At 52.3% G+C, this 20,000-nt stretch overlaps 1 protein-coding gene and 2 pseudogenes across 1 annotated transcript in view; 1 reads left to right on the top strand and 2 right to left on the bottom strand.

The window, feature by feature from the left end:
- LOC129376734 (NF-X1-type zinc finger protein NFXL1-like) overlaps positions 1-6,077 on the bottom strand; it is an 11,526-nt gene extending 5,449 nt beyond the window's left edge. The window contains 16 exon segments of the mRNA XM_055056319.1: positions 599-690; positions 774-930; positions 1,008-1,128; positions 2,216-2,306; positions 2,391-2,513; positions 2,622-2,746; positions 2,820-2,934; positions 3,140-3,234; positions 4,003-4,078; positions 4,202-4,287; positions 4,395-4,528; positions 4,611-4,655; positions 4,778-4,908; positions 5,001-5,110; positions 5,181-5,601; positions 5,977-6,077. Coding sequence (XP_054912294.1) covers positions 599-690; positions 774-930; positions 1,008-1,128; positions 2,216-2,306; positions 2,391-2,513; positions 2,622-2,746; positions 2,820-2,934; positions 3,140-3,234; positions 4,003-4,078; positions 4,202-4,287; positions 4,395-4,528; positions 4,611-4,655; positions 4,778-4,908; positions 5,001-5,110; positions 5,181-5,580 — 1,901 coding nt within the window. The 5' untranslated portion in view covers positions 5,581-5,601; positions 5,977-6,077.
- Positions 6,078-7,009: 932 nt separating this feature from the next.
- On the bottom strand, positions 7,010-15,132 carry LOC129376713 (cyclic nucleotide-gated channel rod photoreceptor subunit alpha-like; annotated as a pseudogene).
- LOC129376527 (platelet glycoprotein Ib alpha chain-like) lies at positions 13,261-18,761 on the top strand (annotated as a pseudogene).
- The last annotated feature ends 1,239 nt before the right edge of the window (positions 18,762-20,000 follow it).

The raw sequence follows: 20,000 nt of genomic DNA, 5'->3' as shown, positions 1-20,000 counted from the left end.
TCTGAAGGCCCGCCTCCAGCTGCTGACGCCACCGTCTCTCTGATCCGACTGGGAGGTCAAACAGAACCGGGTCCAGGTCCAGGCCTGGCGGGAAGTCAGAACTTTGTTCTCACAGGACAAACAACCCCAGGGTCCGACCGAGCAAATCAGAACCAGAACCAGAACCAGGCTGTCGCAGAGCTGGGTGTCTGGACCAGAACCAGAACCAGGCTGCTGTTTGGGTCGGAGGTGAACTAATGACTGCTATCAGAACCTGCAGGCTAATGGGTCATGACAGAACCGGGCCCAGCAGAACCTGACTGCTGTTCATCTGGCTTCTGGCCCAGTTTGACTCCAACAGAACCAGAAGCTTCCAGCTTTGGGCCGGGCTCAATCAGAACCAGATGGTTCTGGAAAAACAATGTGAAGCAAAGAGCACAGAATCAGACTGAATAGATCCGCCTCCTGGACCGACCAGAACCAGAACCAGAACCAGGTTAATGTCACTAACGTAGATAATCAACATAGATCAGAACCACAGAGTCGGGTCACTTCCTGTTTAAATCAAATATGTTTCAGTCTGTGATCTGACCAGAACCAGAACCGGGTCGGTACCTACGTGGGGATGGGGACCTGGCAGGGCGGGCAGGGCAGCGCTTTCTTGGTGAAGGTCGGTTCCGCCGGCTGCTCCCAGGGCCCGGCCAACTGGACCTGGACACACAGAGGCGGAGCGGTCGGTTCCGACGGGACCCGGTCCGGGCCCGGTCGGAGCGGACTCCACGGCGACGGCCTACCTGCTGGGACCGGACCAGCACCAGGTCGTGGCAGGGCCGGGGGCAGGCGTGGCGGCAGCCGGGCAGCGGCAGCAGGCAGGGCCGCGCGCAGGGCGGGCAGGGCCCCGGGTGGCAGCGGTGGGGCTCCCCGTCCCGGTGGTGGCAGCTGGGCGGCAGCCTGCGGGCAGAGACAGGATGACGACCCCCGCCGGACCTCCGGAACCAACCGGCGGCCCGGCCCGGTACGACGCCTACCTGCAGGGCTCCCTGCAGCGGGGCGGCTTGGTGCTGCGCTCTCGGCCGCACGGAACCACCAGAACCGACGAGCCGCAGCTGCAGCGGACCGGAACCGTCTCTGGACACGGGTAGCAGCTTCCTGGGGATGGTAGCGGGTCAGATCAGAACCGGACCGCCTTCAGAGGTCAGCAGAATCCAGGTCAGGTTCTACAGACACCTGAACATGACCAGAACCACAATACTCTTGACTAAAACTGACTTTGGACCAGAACCAAGTATGAATTCTGGACCGGTTCTGTTTGGACCCGGTCAGAACCACTGCAGGGCTCATTAAAATGCCTCAGAGGCAACAGCTGATCGACCCGGTTCGCCGGCTCCAGATAACAGACGGGTTCTGGTTCTGATCCGGCTCACGTCAACACCGCAGTCTGAGAGTTCACAGGTCACACACTCACTAACCAGACCGATCCGGCATCAGAACCAGAACCAGGTCCACACAAACACGAAGAGCTACACACTCAGCTCTTATCGGTCAGGTGTAACGCAGCAACGGAAAGGTCAGAGCAGCCAATCAGCACGCAGCAGACGGCCGAACAGCTGGGAGCCAATCAGAGGCTGAGATGGTTTATCAGGAACAACGGAGACACACACACACACACACACACACACACACACACACACACACACACACACACACACACACACACACACACACACTGACACACACACACTGACACTGTTTATCAGAGTGTGTGTGTGTGTGTGTGTCAGTGTGTTTATCAGTGTGTGTGTGTGTCTCTCCATGTTTATCAGTCGGAGGAAATGTCAGCTGAATGAGCTGCAGAAGGCGTCAGGGGTCAGAGGTCAACCTGAGGCTCAGTGGAGCAGCCAGAACCGACCCGGATCGGACCCGGTAAATCAGATTTCTGATAGAAATAAAAATGTATTAATGATAGGAAACAAAGATTGGTCTGGTCCAAATGCTCCGGGTAAGAACTGCTGGCTGCACAGAGTAGTACTGGAAGGTTGAGTGGAAGGAAAAACTACAGCAGAAGTTTCCCTTCTGGATGATGTCAGATTATTTTCTGTTTCTGAGCCGCAGATGAAGTTAAAGTAAATTTAACTGGCAGTTTTTCAGCTCATTGCTGGCAGCAGAAACAGATCAAATGATTACTGATCGATCGCATCATTGATGGATGATGTTTAATGGTGGGCGGTGCCGTTACCTTGGTGACAGCCGGAGGGACACTTATGGTTCCTGCAGCCCAGAGTGCGACCGCAGATCTGATCGCAGGGGGGGCAGTTACCAGGGCAACACTGAGACACAGAGCATTATGGGAAATGAGTTTAAAGGGGCCTGCTAGCTGGTCATCAGGTGAGGGGTTAAAGACGACCTCTGACCTTCCTCCTGCACTGGTGTCTCTGGCAGTTCCTGGTCTGAGGACACTTGGCGTCACAGAGGTACTCCTTATGGCACGCCATCGGCTTCTTGTGGCGCCCGCAGCGGCACGCCTTCTCCACCTCCTGCAGGACAACAGCGGTACTGCAACTGCACCGTGTGTGTGTGTGTGTGTGTGTTGTGTGTGTGTGTGTGTGTGTGTGTGTGTGTGTGTGTGTGTGTGTGTGTGTGACCTGTCTGCAGGTCTCGCAGCTCCCTCGGTGGCATCGCATCGAACACGTGTGCTTCAGACACGACAGGCGGCGGTCACACGTGTCGCCGCAGGGCGGCACTTCCTCTGTACACGGCAGAGACGACTCTACACACAGAAACACGAGCTTAACTCCAGAACCAGAACCGAACCGCAGCAGAACCCGCTGTGTGTCTCTTACTGGTCTTCCCGCAGGGACAGGACCTGCTGACGGACCGGGGGCATGGAGGACAGGCTCCATCGTGACACACCTCCTCACAGGTGTGATTCCCACAGGACAGCCGCGCTCCACACACCTGACACACAAACACTGGATCAGAAACCCGATCCAGGTCCAATCGGGACAGAATCGGGTCAACTGGACCCATCAGACCTTATATATATTGATTCCAGCCAGCAGGGGGCGTCAGAGCAGCGTTAATCAATCTATTTGTTCCAATGAGGATGAGCTGTTGGAGCTCTGTCTCCCCCTGGTGACAGAAGCTGGTACTGCACCAATACCTGCTGGCAGGTCCAGCGGGGGCTGGCACAGGGCCTCTCTGCTGTCTGCCGTCCGCACACACACCTCTGGAGGCTGACCCTGAGACAGGGGGGCACTCTGATACACACACACACACACACACACACACACACACACACACACACACACACACACACACACACACACACACAGAAGGTCAGTCTGAGGTCATAACAATGTTTCACAGGATTAAACCCTGAAAAATTACAGAAAAATTTAACAAGGCTGCCATATTTTTCGCACCTCAAAGGTTTGGAACGCAATATTCCTCACCCTTGTGTTTACCTGTGTGACAGGGCTGGGTGCAGGTGTGTGTTTACCTGTCTGACAGGGCTGGGTGCAGGTGTGTGTTTACCTGTGTCACAGGGCTGGGTGCAGGTGTGTGTTTACCTGTCTGACAGGGCTGGGTACAGGTGTGTCTTTACCTGTGTGTCAGGGCTGGGTGCAGGTGTGTCTTTACCTGTGTGTCAGGGCTGGGTGCAGGTGTGTGTTTACCTGTGTGACAGGGCTGGGTGCAGGTGTGTGTTTACCTGTGTGACAGGGCTGGTGCAGGTGTGTGTTTACCTGTGTGACAGGGCTGGGTGCAGGTGTGTGTTTACCTGTGTGTCAGGGCTGTGTACAGGTGTGTGTTTACCTGTGTGACAGGGCTGGGTGCAGGTGTGTGTTTACCTGTGTGACAGGGCTGGGTGCAGGTGTGTGTTTACCTGTGTGACAGGGCTGGGTGCAGGTGTGTGTTTACCTGTGTGACAGGGCTGGGTGCAGGTGTGTGTTTACCTGTGTGACAGGGCTGGGTACAGGTGTGTGTTTACCTGTGTGACAGGGCTGGGTGCAGGTGTGTGTTTACCTGTGTGACAGGGCTGGGTGCAGGTGTGCTGCTTACAGGCCAGCAGCTTCCCACACTGCTGCTGGCAGGACCAGGACTGGAGGCAGAGAAAACAGTGTAAACTTGAGGCAGAAACAAGATGGCCGCCTTGCCCAACGCAGCTCCTACGTCCTGCAGGTAGCGTAATGACAGCTCACAGGAGCCTGACATGGTCAGTTACCTTGTTGCTACAGCGACGGGGGAGGGGCTTAGCTTTGCCACACAAGCAGGACACGGACACCATCTTTGGACATGGCGGACATGGACCTGGAGACACGCAGAGACGGAGCGGTTCAGGCTGTTGCCATGGCGCTCACTGACTGAGGACCGGTTCTGGTCGGTAACCAGCAACAGAACCAGGTGTGTGCCGTTACCAGGGTGACAGAGCAGCAGACAGGTGTGTCCACAGCTGGGTCTGAGTTCCTGCTGGCAGACGGAGCCGCAGGAGTGAGGAACCAGCCAGGGGTCGGCCGGAGGGTCCTGCAGCTTCCCGCAGTAGCACATGTACCTGAACGCAACACGGAGACAAGAGGGCCCAGTGGGTCAGAACCTCAGAGCCAGTCTCTGGACCAGTCAAAGTAAAGGCCTACCTGTTGGGTGTGGCGCTGGGAGGATATTCGGTTCTGCACTTTGGACTGAGGAGAGAGGATGAGGAGAGTTAGAACATTCCTGCAGGCAGTGAACGCACCACAGATGATCTGAATCAGATGACAGAAACGGTAAAACCAGGCGGAACGTAGCAGTCTGTGTGTCTCACCAGGGCCAGGGATGCTGCTTCTGACCAAAGTCTTCATCTGTGACAGAGGAGATGAGGAAGACCGAGTCTCTGGCCCACTTCTGGATGCAGGGCAGGTGGAAGAGGGAGAAGCAGCCGGAGCAGCTCCACACCTGGACAGGTGGAGAAAACCCTGAGTTCAGACTGACAGGTGGTGTAAAGCCTGTGTGTGTGTGTGTGTGTGTGTGTGTGTGTGTGTGTCTACCGGCTGCGTCCTCTTGACCGAGGCGATGCAGATCAGGCAGGTGAGCGCTCCGGACTGAAACATGTCGCTCAGGTACTGGCCGGTTCTGGTTAGAGCTGACGCATCGCCGCCTGATCAGAGGGAGAACAAGTCAAAACCAGAACCAGAACTCGGTCCTGCTCAGAGCAGAACTGGGCTCACCTGTCTGGCTGGTGTAGGAGGTGAAGGTGGACTCCAGGATCCTTCCTCTCTGTCTGTCTCCATCGTCTTCGTCATCTTCATCAGAGGAAGAGGAGCTGACCCGACTCTCCACCAGGCGCAGGGCTGCGGCCTGGTTGGACCTCCGGATCTCCTCGAACTTGGACTGGACCGACTCACCTGCGTAGAGAGGGGAACAGTTCAAGTCCTGGATCGGTTCTGACCCGGTTCTGACACGCAGGGCTCCCAGATCTTCATCACCTTTGGCAGGTGCAGGGTTCGTCTTCGCACTCCGTCCTACTGGGTCCCCCGGCCTGTCCTTCTGCAGGGGGCGGGGCCTGTCACCTTGACCCTCCTGACCCCGGCCCCGCCCCCTGCCCTGCTGTCTCCAGGCCGGCTCCATGGCAACACCACCAGGCTCTGACTACACACAGAAAAAACCTGCAGTTACAGCTAGCGGGACCAGTGCGCATGCGCCAGGTGTGTGGCGCTGAAACCGGGGTCGGTTCTGCTCCACATGGACCCCACCACCAGCCTGGGTTCTACCGCTGTCCCGGACCGGACCATTTCCTCCCGGAACCGGCTTAAACCAGCTGGGTCATGTACCTGTCAGCCAGGCTAACAGAGACAAGCTAACAGCCGCTCAGGTTCGGATGAAAGCCGTCGGAACCAGCCGAACCCCGGCGGTAACCGCCTCACAAACACACACAGAGCAGTTAGCAGGAGCAGCGGCGGCAGCGGCTTCAGCCTCGGAGCTCAGAAACAAACACAAAGAGCCGCAGAAAGGAGGAAAACTCACCTCAGCAGCGCGAGAGCCGCTGGACGCCGCTGCGCATGCGCACTGACCGGCAGGCGCAAGCTGGGTCTTGTAGTTCTTTCAGCGTTGGTGCCTCATAGACCAGGGCTTAGACTGAAACTACATCTCCCATAACGCCACCAAACTCGCGCGTGAAGACACAAACTGTGACGTGTCATTCCGTATCTGCGCATGCGTATTTCTCTGCTGGGTAAATAAATCTGAATAAATCTGTGACTTCATCTGGCAAAGTAAGTGCACCCGAATCTCCTCTCTGGTGGAAGTTAGTGAACCTGTTTTTCAATCCGCGGCCGCCAGGGGGCGCCAGAAGACAAACCTGGGGAACACAACGTTATCATACATATTAAATTATATTTTTACAATAAAATCTTATCGGGTTTTCAGTCATTATTACAAAACATAAAATAGTTTATTTAAATGTTGTTTTCCACGTTCATGCTTGTAGCTTTTCTATCTATAGTATTTAGCAGGATATGAAATGAAACAAGTGGGTGTTAACTTTCTTATAAAATATATTTATTTCTGCAGTTTCTCCATCACATGTTGCATCATTAAAAAGCATCGGGTAAAGCCCAGAAGACCTGGTTCTGAATCCAGCTGGGTCAGGAGGAACATGCCGGTCTCTGGTTCTGGTCTGCAGCCGATAAACTGGAAACTAAAGCAACCTGGAGAAATGGACGCTGGTTGTTATCTAGGGTTGGTAGAACTCAGGCGGTTCAGACCGGCTGGCATTCAGGCCTCAGGGGAAGATTCCTCTACGTACACAAGCTAGCAGCCAACTTATTGTTTCACATGTTACATAATATTACAACTGTTTATGTTGTAATGTTTCTCAGACATGAGAAAGAAAGACTACATGCAGGTGAAACCTCCTCTGGACTGCTGCGTCCTTCAGGATCCCATCAGTCTTCTTTCCTACAGGAAGTCTTCCCATGCTCCCAGTGCTCCTCAGCATCCCAGCCACCCGGTCATTAACTACCCTCATTAACTCAGAGGACTTTAATCTAAGGATCCATAGTTACACATTTATAACTTGTTGAGTTTATGGATTTATCTAATTTCTCGTCTCCTTCAAGTCCTTTTATTCTCAAACTAAAACTCAAATTCTTCTGTCCTCCACCATGTTATTATTTCTTCTCTTCTTCTTTGGTGGTCTCAGGTGTGGGAGGGGCGGAGCATCACCAGGTGCATCCTCGCGTGGCGGCGCCAGCTTCTTCTCCAGTCGGGTGACTCGGTGTTTGAGTTTGCTGTGAGTCGCATCGTGTTCTGCCAGCAGCCGGGCGTACTGGGTCTGCAGCGTGTCCAGGTTGCTCGTCATCCGGTCCACCTTCTCCTCGATCTCTTTGGGGTCTGGGCCCTGCGCTGCCACCTGGTGGACAAATAGAGAACCTTTTACTTTCAGGAACACTTTAGTAGCTTCCTGCCCTGAGCCACATCCTGGCCATACCTCTAGATCCAGCAGTCCATCCTTCATCAGAATCTGCCGTCCCTTCTCCTCCAACAGGGCTTTAGCATCAGGATACTCTGTCAGCGCCTCCATCAGGTCGTCTTTGGAAAGACAGAAGAGGTCGGAGTATCCGATGCTCCTGATGTTAGCTAGCTGTGTTCCCTGCTTACTACCTGTTTGACACAAGGAGGAAGTGTTTCTAATGGTTCTGTAGGAGAGACCTCCAGTCCATCATGACCTCTCACCTTTGATAGCCAGGATACTGATCTCCCCAAAGTAACTTCCTTCACTTAGAAACGAACTGCGTGACGCCGTCATCAGCCACCACAGCCAGCTTCCCTTCCTTGATGATGTACATCTCCCTGCCGATGTCGCCCTTCTTGCAGATGTAGTCTCCTGGACTGAAGACCTGCGGCTGCAGCTTCAGCACCAGCTCCACCAACAGGCCAGCCTCGCAGTCCGCGAAGATCCGGACCTGCAGAATCAATCAGAGGAAGATGTACCAAAGGTTTGTATCCTTCCGTCTGCAGAGGAGGAACTGGAAGCAAGAACAGACCTTCTTCAGGGTGTCCAGATGTACGTTGATGGCGATCTCGGCCCTTAGCTTGTCAGGAAGGTATTTCAGAACCTCTCTCTCATCCACAGCCTTCTTATTGGTCCACAGGAAGTCAACCACTTAATCACTCGCTTTTTCCAGGTCTTTAGTTACCTACAGAGGAGAAGAAAGTCTTTCAGAATAAGTCCTTTACCTTTACAGGAAGAAATGCAGTTATGATTCACAGGTATAGATGTTTAAAGAGTTGATTAACTTTACAAATGTTGGAACATTTCCCCAACCAGTTGCTTCAAGTTCCTCTAGTGACTTTGCAGACAGTAACTTTGAGTAGATTAACGGACCACAGAATGGGAAGCCCAAAGAGGGAACTCCACCTTTCGGAAACTCATGTACTGCTTGATGGCATCGATCCGAGCCTGGAAGTCGCTCTGGCAGCATTCATGTTAGTGATCATCGAGCCGACGTTACCGACAATGGTAGCAAAGATCAGCACACCCACCTGGAGGACAGGCAGTTCATTCATATAATTTTGACAGGTAGGTTGTTGGACTTCACATTGCTTTGATAAGAGTTCAGGATTTCCGGAACCACAAGCTTCAGCAAAGCTTCATCCTGCGTTTATCAGGGATGATGCATTTTCACATCTGTCATGTTAAGTAAGACCCAGTAACACATACTAATTCTTGTCCAAGTTCTAAATATTACAGAACTAAGAATAAAGGCAAATAGAACCTGCGGTTCTGTAAGGAATGACCCACCAGGAAGTCCGTCACAACAAAGAAGTACTCCGAGTTCTCCACAGGGGGCGGCGTTTCTCCAATCGTGGTTAGCGTTAGCGTGGACCAGTACATACTGTAGGCGTACTTTCTCACCAGACGGCCAAACTCAGGATCTGTCGGGTCGGGATACACGAACCTGTCAGAACCAAAACCTGGAGGGAAAAATCGGTAAGTAGAGTTAGAATAAATTACAAAGACATTTCAGAGGAGCCAACATGTGCAACATGACCTACCAATGGCTTTGGAGAAGGAGTAGTAGAGACAGGCGTTCCAGTGGATGATGATGAGAATGTACATGACCAGGTTGGAGATACGTAGAGCATTGGGGTAATTGGTTCTGGTCTCAGTGCGCTGGAAGAACTCCATCATCCTGAAACGGAGGCACAGGACGTGAACCCGGTTCAGAGAGCCAGAAGTTAGAAGCTCCTGCCGCTGGAGTAAAACTGGGCTCACTAAATTATGGACTGAACTCAACCCCAGCACACTGTGGTCCCAACTGTGGAGCTGAAGGTGTATGGATTACATTTTCTCAGCAATATTATAACAACAATGTACCTGAAACGATCTTGAGACTGAATAATGGAAAATGCATGAAAACATGGAGACACCAACTGAAGCTTGAACTTTCTAAGATCATAAATGTGACAGTCAGTGTTAAGACTGTTTCCATGAATATGGTGGTCAGTATTTTGTCTGCTTGGATCCATTTCCCACTGCGTGGGTCTAGAAACTCAAGTGTTGATGAACCAGTAAGAGTCTCAGTTACCTATTGAATCGGAGAAGCTTGTTGAGGCGGATCTCAGGGTAGGTGGTACCAAGAATGAGGTACAGGATGTCAGTGGGAATCATGGAGACCAAATCCAGTTTGAACTGGAAAGTTTTCATGTAACGTTCACGTAGTTTCTGCTCGTCTTTCACCAGTAAACCCTGCTCCAGGTAACCTAGGGTCACATGTATGCTTCATTAGTACACAGGTGTGAAAACAAATGCTTGATCATGTGAGTCAGCGTGCATTCAGACCTGTCCTGGTTCTGAAAACCATGTCCATGATGTAAATGACGTCACAGATAAAGTCCACAATGAACCACATGATCAGGTAGTCAGTCTGAAGCTCCTCAAAACAAGCCCTGGAAACAGACACGGTGTACGACTTCTTCAGTATGACAAGTAGACTTTGATTCGCTCCAGCTGTGAACATCTCCTACAAAGCTGACACTAAGAATGGCAGTGAAAGGTAGAGCGTGAATGTAGAATCCCTGTGGTGGAGTTTACCTGGTTCCCACTGATTGGCCTGAACTAAAGGCAATCAAAGGCCTGGGCTGATCTAATGCTTTGTCCCAGATCTCAGACTGACAATGAGGAACAGCTCGTCTTTCTGCAGCCCAAAGCAAGCTCAGCAGGATTGTACTGGTTCTTTAAGGGTAATGTCTGCTGACAGACCCCAGTATCCAATCAGATAGACGGAAATGACTGGACTGGATGGTCCGGTCTCAGACAAACTGGACTGGATGATACCTTGTGTTCAGTTGGACTCTTCAGAACCTGATGGTACCTGATGGTGACAGGTACCACCAGGTACCATCAGGTACCATCAGGTACCATCAGGTACCATCAAGTCCCATCAGGTACCATCAGGTACCACCAGGTACCACCAGGTACCATCAGGTCCCATCAGGTACCACCAGGTCCCATCAGGTCCCATCAGGTTGTTGTACCTGGTTTCTCCTGGGCAGTTCTCTGTGAGTCGGGTACCTGGCTATGATCAGGGTCCAGTTGTACATGACTGGGATGGTGATGACTAAGAGCCAGTGGTAGTACGTGTTCCCAGCTGGATCGATCACTGTGATCTCTTTCGCCCTGCAGACAGAAACCATGACAGGGTGTCAGTCATGATGCATCACTTTAAGGTTTCAGGGCTCCAGTGAACCTACGCCTCCTCCTTGGCCTTCTTCTCCTTCTCCAGCTTCTCCTTCTCTTTCTGTTTCTCCTTCTCCTTCTCTTCCTTCTCCTTCTGTTTCTGCTCCTTCCTTTCCTTCTTCTCCTGCTTTTCCTTTCTGAAACCCAGAAGACAGACGATTGAACTTTGATGAAATCCACACAATCATCACCGTCCAGTTGAGAAGCAGTCAGACTTACTCTCTTTTCTCCTTTTTCTCCTTCTTCTCTTTCTTTTTCCTCTTCTTCTCCTCCCTGAGCAGCAGATGGAAACATTATCATTAGTGACTTGGTATCTTCTTGATGATTGTACCTAAGTGTACATTTCTTACTCGTCCTCCTCCTCGTTGTTGTTGCTGTTGTTGGCGTTGAACAGAGCTCCTGCTCCGGCTCTTTGGGATCTTCTGGAAAACAAAGTTACACATCAGGGTCCAACCCTGCTACTGCCCCCTGCAGGCCTGGAGGGCCAGCCTGGCCTGAAGTGTCCACTTTCTGTTTGTCAGGAGCTTCAGCAGCGACTCACCTGAGCCCGTCTGTGATGTCACCTGGCTCCGCCCCCTCCTCCATGTCTTGCAGCACGATCCTGGGAGGGTTTGACCCAGATGCAAGGCCAGGGATTAGCGGTGCTACCTTCGCCATGGCGGTACAGTTGGTCTGCTGAGGGAGGAACGTTGCTCTGGGTTAGAATCTACTTTAGCATTCAGGTTTCTGTGTCTTTTAGAGAATGTGTTGGTTTTTCTGGTGAATTTGAACAGGAGCTGATCCTGATCATCACTGATCTACATGCATTATTAAAACTCAAATCAAAATTAATCATCCCTGATGACAACATGAGCAAAGACTGAATGTTTCTGGTTCCCTTCATCAGCGATGAAAACAGTGATTGAAGCAGGATTCCTCTGAGACCTGCAGCTTTCAGAGTCTCTGCTTCACCAGACTCCATTATCGGCTCGTCATCAGAGCCCTGCAGAGCCGGACCGGTGAGGCAGGCAGACGATTCACTCCAGGGTTCAAACACGAACATTTGATAAGTTACAGACATCCAGAAACCTTCTGATTGTCCTTCACCTCTGAAGAACCCTTAGGGGTCAGAGGTCAAACGTCAGGACTGCCTCGGTTCCAGAAGCAGCTGGTTCTGGTTTCAGCAGCTGGTTCTCCAGGAACCCAGCAGCAGGTCAGGGAGGAGGTTCTGGTTCTGGATCGGTGATCATCTGGACACAGAGAGAGGACGGACCACCTGGACGGGATGAGAGGTTCTGTTCAGCAGAACCCACCTGGAGCCAAACACTGCCAACACTTTTCTTGGTTCACCCTAACACACCAGTGAGGCCTGGTGGTGGCAGCATGATGCTGTGGGGGTTGAAGAAGCTGGTCAGAGTTGACTGCCGGAGGTTGACCTTGCAGCAGGACAGCAGGCTGAGATATTATGGATGCTTCAGACCGGAGCAGACTCAGGCTGGAACGGCCTAGTCTAAGGTGGACACACTCTGATAATCTGATAACGCGCTAGCAGCAGAGCTAATTTTAGCTGTAGAGCTTTAGCTGTTAGCTAACTTTGAAAACTTTAACTTCCCCTAAATTAGTTTTTCTGAATAAGATGTGAAACTAATTCAGTTTAGAAACGGCTAACAGTAACCCCCGATGGGTTAGCACGTTAGCATTAGCCTCTGCTAATTACAATGTACTGCTGTAGCGTTAGCTTCTGGCTAAGGCAACAATGATATGGCCCTTAGCATTAGCTTCTGCTACATGTAATATTGGCACAGCACTTTAATGTTCCCTCAGGTTTATGACTGCAGAGTACAGACAGACTGACAGACAGACTGACTGGCAGACTGATGGACAGACTGACAGACAGACTGACGGACAGACTGACTGGCAGACTGATGGACAGACTGACAGACAGACTGACGGACAGACTGACTGACAGACTGACTGACGGACAGACTGAAGAGGAGCATGATGGGAAACCTGCTGGTTGATGATGGAGTTAATGTGGAACCACTGAGGGCCACGAAGAACCAGGAACATCTGGACCTGAAACACGTTTTAAATCAATTTAAAGATGGTTTCCTTCATGGCGGTTAGTGACTGATGTATGATCTCTGGTTCCTCTGAGGTTAAACTGGTGATGAACTGGTGATGAACTGGTTCATGTCCTCAGAGTCCAAGTTTCAGTTAAAAACCCATAAACAGATTAAATGATAGATTGATCAGTAAACCTGAATACAGGAAGCTCTGAGGTCCAGTCTGACTCAAACCTGGTGAACTTCACAGCTTTCTGACTGGATCTGCTGGTTTCCAGATGCAGCAGAACATCTGGACCGGTTCCTTTCAGATCAGACTAACCGGACCGGTTCCTTCAGAACAATCGGACCGGTTCCTTCAGAACAATCGGACCGGTTCCTTCAGACTGACCGGGCCGACAGCACGGTGAACAAACATGAATGTGTCCGTATCGTTTCTCTGCCCTTCACCTCCTTACCTGTCAGCTGATAATCCCGGGTTATGCGGCCTAGATCCCCCGACTGCCCTCCAGACACATCACCATGGAAAGAGCGGGGCGACCCCCCACAGAGAGCCTCATAAACACCTGGAGGACCCAGAGAGGAGAGACGAGGAGAAAACGGGAGAAACACGAAGGAAGGAGAGGAGCAGCAGGGAGTCTCCTCTGTCACCCTGACAGGGATAAACGGATTAGAGCAGGGATGATACGTCTGAGACCGGACCACCTGGACCGGACCGGGACCGGCTGGAGACCGGACCACCTGGACCCGACCGGGACCGGCTGGAGACCGGACCACCTGGACTGGGACAGACCAGGACTGGACCGGGACACTGGGCAGGCTAAACAGGATCCAGGTTCAGGTCTGCAGGTTTAGTTCTGGGTCAGAACCTTCCTGTGTTTAAATGAACTGAATGTTAAGAGACATTCAGCAGGTGGATGATGATGATGATGATGAAGATCAGGATGAAGATGATGATGATGGAGTTAAAACAACCCAGAAGAAGAGAATCTCAGAAAGCAAGAGAGGAGGAAGAGGAGGAAGAGGAGGAGGAGTAAATAGTGAGGATGGTTGGATTAGAGAAATCCTGCTGAGTCAGCGCTGGACTCTAATAACACACACATAAGGGGGGGAAGAGTGGGGGGCAGCTTTGATTGGCTTACTGGGAATTATCTGAGTGTGTCAACGAGGCTGATGAAGTTAAACGAAGCCGAGCGGCGTCGACCAATCAGAGCCCGTCGTTCAGCCTGAGGATGTTTTTCATATCTGGGTTATGATAATATTCATATTCTGACTTCCTCTCAGCCGCGCCCTCTAGTGGTCAATCAGGCCAATTACACTCACACACACCCCTACAGCTTGTAGGGGTGTGTGTGTGTGTGTGTGTGTGTGTGTGTGTGTGTGTGTGTGTGTGTGTGCGTATGTGTGTGTGTGTGTGTGTGTGTGTGTGTGTGTGTGTGTGTGTGCGTGCGTATGTGTGTGTGTGTGTGTGTGTGTGCGTATGTGTGTGTGTGTGTGTGTGTGTGTGTGTGTGTGTGTGTGTGTGTGTGTGTGATGACGTTGGAGGAGCCGTCATGGCTGCTGATGATGTTCTGGTAGATCATCTGGTTGTTGTTCTGCAGGAGGAAACATTGGGATCCATCAGAACCAGGCCAACTATAAAGAAAGATCTCAAACTAGAGACTGACCCGGACTGACTGACCATGACCTCTGACCCACAGCTGTTGGTACTGTTGAAGCTGAACGTCACCATGTGGGTCTCCTGGTCCATGCGCCCCCTGCAGGTCAGGTTTTTCAGGTGTAGGTTGGTGTAGTAGACACTTTCGTCCTCCAGGAGACAGTGGACCAGCATCAGGGAGGCGGAGTTCTGGTTGCAGACCGTTGGATCACCTGAAGGTCATAAAGGTCTCAGTCAGGAGCTCGTCTCCGGTGGTTCAGGCCTGTCTTCGTCTTTTCTCAGACGTTGCACCCAAAGCGTTTCTTTCTCAGGACTTGGAGGCAAAGATGGCTCGACAAAAGCAGAGAGTTCAGCTGGGTTTTCTGCTCCACCAGTTTGCTTTACTGGTTTTATTGAAATATTTCATCATCACATCCAGTTTCTCTGCACCCTGATCAGACGGCGGGTCAGAACCAGGAATCTGCAGCAGCTGCTGCTTCCTCTGTAAACGGGTCAGAACCCGATCAGCACTTCCTGTCTGCCGCTGAGCCTCGGCTCATCAGAACAGCAGGAAGTTTGTTAGTCCAGATAATGCGGCGCAGCAACCGCAGCGACGTGGAGGAACTCAGCAGGAGACTTTATCTCCTTCCTGCTGCAGCAGCTGCTGCCCGTCAAACCGCCTCTCACCACCCGGACGGCTGCAGGTTCTGCTCCGGCGGCTCCTTCGCTTCTCCTCAGAACCTCTGAGGCTCGGTCAGCATGCTCCTCTCCTCTTCCTCCTGCTGCACGGAGCCGTGGCCGCCTCGGTGCCTGGCTGCCACGCCGACAGGGACAAGGACCACCGGCCGAGGCAGAACTGCAGCGGCGCCGGGTTCAGCCGGGTCCCAGCGGGACTGGACCTGCAGACGCAGGTACCACGACCCGGTTCTGACGTCTCCAGACATTTCTTTGTGTTGTTTGTGTCTGGACCTTGAACGTTTCTGTTTCTCCTCCAGGTCTTGTTGTTTCCATCCAACCTGTTCTCCAGCCTGTCCTGGACCTCCTTCCAGGTGTTTCCGGACCTGCATGAGCTGGACCTCACAGCCAACCAGGTGTCTGGCGCTGGTTAATGGAGCTGAGCGTGTTAATGTTTCTGCGTGTCCCTCCAGGTGAATGTGGTGTGTTAAGCCGTGTCTCTCTGTGGCCCTCCAGGTTCCGGCCGTGGCCCCGGGCTCCGCTCCGGTTCTGGTCGGCCTCGCCGTCCTCCGGCTGGGCTCCAACCGCCTGACGCTCCTCCCTGACGGCGCCTTCGCCGCCTGTCCTGCTCTGACTGAACTCTACCTGCAGAACAACTCCTTGGCGTCTCTGACCGACCGCAGCTTCTCCGGCCTCAGCAGGTTGGAGGTCAGCCTGACGCCATGGCGATGCCGTCGGAGGGAGAGAGAGGATAATTAGAGCTAGGGATCGAGTTGAACCTCATCAGAACGATGAAAACTGAAAAGTGTGTCCGCTCTGCAGATCCTGGACCTGTCGGCCAATCGCATCTCCATCCTTCCTCCTCTCATGCTCCACCCACTGTCAGCCATAGAAACCCTCTACCTGGAGGACAACCAGGTGAGCAGCTGAATCCCAGCCATGCTAACACAGCATGTTAACAGATCATGCTAACACAATGCTAACACAACATGCTAACATACCATGTTAACAGAGCATGCAAACATACCACGCTAACACAGCATGCTAACAGATCATGCTAACACACAATGCTAACATTGCATGCTAAAAGATCATGCTAACATACTATAATAACATTGCATGCTAAAAGATCATGCTAACGTACTATGCTAACATTGCATGCTAAAAGATCATGCTAACATACTATGATAACAGATTATGTTAACACACAATGCTAACAGCATGCTAACAGAATATGCAAGCACTTCTTGTTAACACAGAATGCTAACACACCATGCTAACAGATTGTGCTAACACAGCATGCTAACACAGCATGCTAACACAGAATGCTAACATATTGGGGTAACACACCATGCTAACACACAATGCTAACAGATTGTGCTAACCGACAATCAGCTGACGTCTGCTCCTGGTTGTCAGATCCAGGTGATGCCTGACGGCTGGTTCAGCCAGAAGGAGGACGTGCCGTACCTCTACCTGTCCCTCAACCCCTGGGCCTGCTCCTGTTCCCTCGATTACCTGCGCAGATACCTAGACGACTTCGGGCTCAACGTCTACGTCAGAGACGGCGCCCTCATCAGCTACGGCGTGGACAACGTGGTGAGCCGACTCTCAGTGACTGTAATAACTGCTTCTGCTGCCCTCTGATTGGATGAAACCTTTCCTGGAGGAAAGCCGCCATGTTGGTGGCGAGGAGGCGGAGCCAGGACGGTTCATGTTGGCATGGAGACGGTTTGTAAACACAGCCTTTACTCATCCAGGACCCAGTGAGACACAGCAGGGAGTCCTGGTCAGGAAGCCTTCACCAGTTCACTGTACTGGCCTGAAGGGCTAACCCTGACCCACCAGCAGGGGGCAGCGTTATTTAGCATCTCCTCTTCAAATCAGATGTTGCCGTTTCCATCAACCGTTGCTTCAAAACGTTTTCATAAAAACCGTGAAAGTGAGGAGGAAATGTTCCCTGAACGTAGACCTGCGTCACTCAGACGCTGCTGCTGCTCATCTGGAAGCTAAACTGCTAACTCTACTCCCAGGTCTGCGACTCTCCGCGGCGCCACCGGGGGAAACCTGTGGTGACTCTGGAAGAGTCCGATCTCTGCCCTCCAGTCACAGAACCAGAACCAGAACCGCCTGGAGACTTCTACCAGCCTGTGACATCACTTCCTGCCGACCCGACGACTCCGGCTGCTCCAGAACCTCCGGCTGCAACCTCTCGTCCTCAACCCACGACCCCTGACCTCATGACTGCGTCTGCAGAGCCGGCCTCAGCCCGCCACAGAGTCACACGTCCTGGTACCAGACCTTCACCAGTCCGCAGCAACGCCCCCATCACGCCAGTTCAGAGACGCCAACAGGAAGTTCATCAGTGGGCTGGTTCAACCCGACCTCACACCCGACTCCTGAAGTTCCCCTAACTCCTGAAGTTCCCCTAAAGACTGAAGTTCCCCTAACTACTGAAGTTCCCCTAAATACTGAAGTTCCCCTAAATACTGAAGTTCCCCTAAATACTGAAGTTCCCCTAAATACTGAAGTAGTTTCAGGAGTTCCTGCCAGCAGGGGGCAGCATGTCAGCGTGGTTCCTGCCAGCAGGGCGGCGGTGTTGTGTGTCTGGCTGTCTGCAGGTTGTCTGCTGCTCTGCGCGGCGGCGGCGCCGTTGGTCCTGCTGACTCTGCTGAGGTTCTTCTTCTGCTACCAGAAGCTGTACAAGCCGCTGAGGCTAACGCTAGCAAGGAGGGCAAAGGTCAGGGAGGGGCAGCTCTGCTGAGGAAGGAGGAGGAGGCAGATGGAGGAGTGGTGGCGCTGTACCGCTCTCTGCTGTTTGTCCACAGAGAGGGAGGAGGCGCAGCCTGCAGGGAGGAGGGAGAAGGAGGACAGACGGTTACTCTGAAGCCATCAGGAGACGAGACGGGGAGGGAGGACAGAGGAGTGTACAGGAGGAGCATGTACCGCCTGGTCAGCAGGGAGGAGGAGCTGGAGGGTGGAGGGAGGTGCTGGAGGAGTGCCGGGTCTCTGCAGAGGACGGAGGCAGGAAGAGAGGGAGCAGGAGGGAGGAGGCAGCAGGAGGAGGAGCAGCAGGAGCAGAAGGAGGAGCAGGCGTCTCCAGGAAACGCTACAGCGTGATTCTGAGGGAGGAGCGGGAGGAGGCGGGCGGAGGGCGGGAGGAGCTGGACTGGGTGGTGAGGATGGGAGGCGGGCCGAGGAGCAGAGGAGGAGGTGAGGAGCAGCTGGGGGGAGTGGCTGGCCGGGTATTTACCCAGCATGCCGTGGGGCCTGGCTGCTCCTCCTGAGGAGGCGGCAGCAGCAAAGTGAGGAGTCCTGCTGGTTTCCTCCCAGTTATTTTATTTTAGCCACCAGATGAAGGCGCCATCAGGGGTCACATTAGGCCCACTGTCACTGACCTCTGACCTTCAGTGACCTTCATCCTCCAGGTTCTTGCTATGCCTCTGCAGATGACTCCTGGTTTCCTATTTCCTTGTTTCCTGTCTCCTTGTTTCTTGTCTCCTTGTTTCCTGTCCTGGTCTCCTCGTTTCCTGTCTCCTTGTTTCCTGTCTCCTTGTCTCCTGTCTCCTTGTTTCCTGTCTCCTTGTTTCCTGTCTCCTGGTTTCCTGTCTCCTTGTTTCCTGTCTCCTTGTCTCCTTCCTCTGAGCATCGCCGCGTTTACTGCATGTTACCATGGAAACGCTGTGCACCAATTAAAGCTCACCTGAAAACACACCTGTCCTCATGTCTTCATTGAATGCGTCACTGATTCGTTCAGCACCAGGTTTGGTGACAGGACTTTGACTAGGCCAGTTCAGACTGCGTTAGCATTTAGGCTAACATCAAATGCTAACATCCTCTGGTTGTTTCCACCAAATTCCTCCAAATGTTCTGATCCAGGTGTTTAAATCTTCAGCAAACGTCGTTTTTCATTTTAACACTGGAATAAATGAATAAATTTAAACAGTGTTTTATAATAACAATCAGAAATATTTGATTTAATCTGTTTGGTACAAAATAATTAAAATTGATCAGGAAATATTGATTCTCCAGTTTCTGATCCTCCAGACCAGCAGGTGGCGGTAAACTCCGCCTGCTGCTGGACAACTAATCTGATCCAATCAGAGTCCAGTTCAGGGCCTCCCGGTTCCGACAGAACTCCGAGGGGAAGTGGACTCCCCCCTCCCCGGCCTGTTGCTGGAAGCTCCATGCAGTAAGTCCTCAGGAGTCTTTGGGTTCGGATTGGGTTCTGATTGGGTTCGGATTGGGTTCGGACAGGCCGAGGTCGGAGCTGCAGCTGAGGCGGTTCGGTTCGGGAAGGTTCTCCTGCCGGTTTCCATGGTAACAGGTGAACTCTTGGGCCGGAACTGTTCAGGTAGAGCAGAAGGGCCCAAGGTGGGTCCTGGTTCCGGTCCTGGTCCTGGTTCTGGTTCTGGTTGAACTCATTAATGCCTCTGGGCTCGTTGAGTTCTACAGCATTTCGTAGCCCGGATATAACGTCATGGTGCGTTCAGGGACATCCACTACGTCACTAAATCAGTGGAGGCGCCATGATGACGTGAAACATTGACGTCAGTTCCTTCATGGCTCCAACTGGTTCAGTCCAGCTAATGGGTCAGTGAAGGCATCTGAACTGAACCGAACCGAACCGAACCTTCCTGGCTCACCTGAATTCACTCCACGTGAGTTACGTCATTGCGTCATCAACAGGTGTTATTGCTGCAACAATAAAAACCTGCAGAAGATGCTAACAGGCTAGCTGCACATGCTAGGCTAGCTGCACATGCTAGGCTAGCTGCACATGCTAGGCTACTGACGGTGCGTCTCCATGGTTACTAATGTTTACATGTCCTCCATGTTGTATCCTTTTTCAGTTTTACTAATGGATCAGATGAACGTTAATCTTCTGACCTCAGGAAAAGTTTAGAACCTTTAGAACCATCAGAACCTTTAGAACCTTTAGAACCATCAG

Source organism: Poeciliopsis prolifica, unplaced genomic scaffold, assembly GCF_027474105.1.
Source record: "Poeciliopsis prolifica strain line A6 unplaced genomic scaffold, Auburn_PproV2 SCAFFOLD044, whole genome shotgun sequence".
Classification (NCBI taxonomy): Eukaryota; Metazoa; Chordata; class Actinopteri; order Cyprinodontiformes; family Poeciliidae; genus Poeciliopsis; species Poeciliopsis prolifica.
Note: the sequence above shows the minus strand (reverse complement) of the source record. Positions and strands in the feature narration are given on the sequence as shown.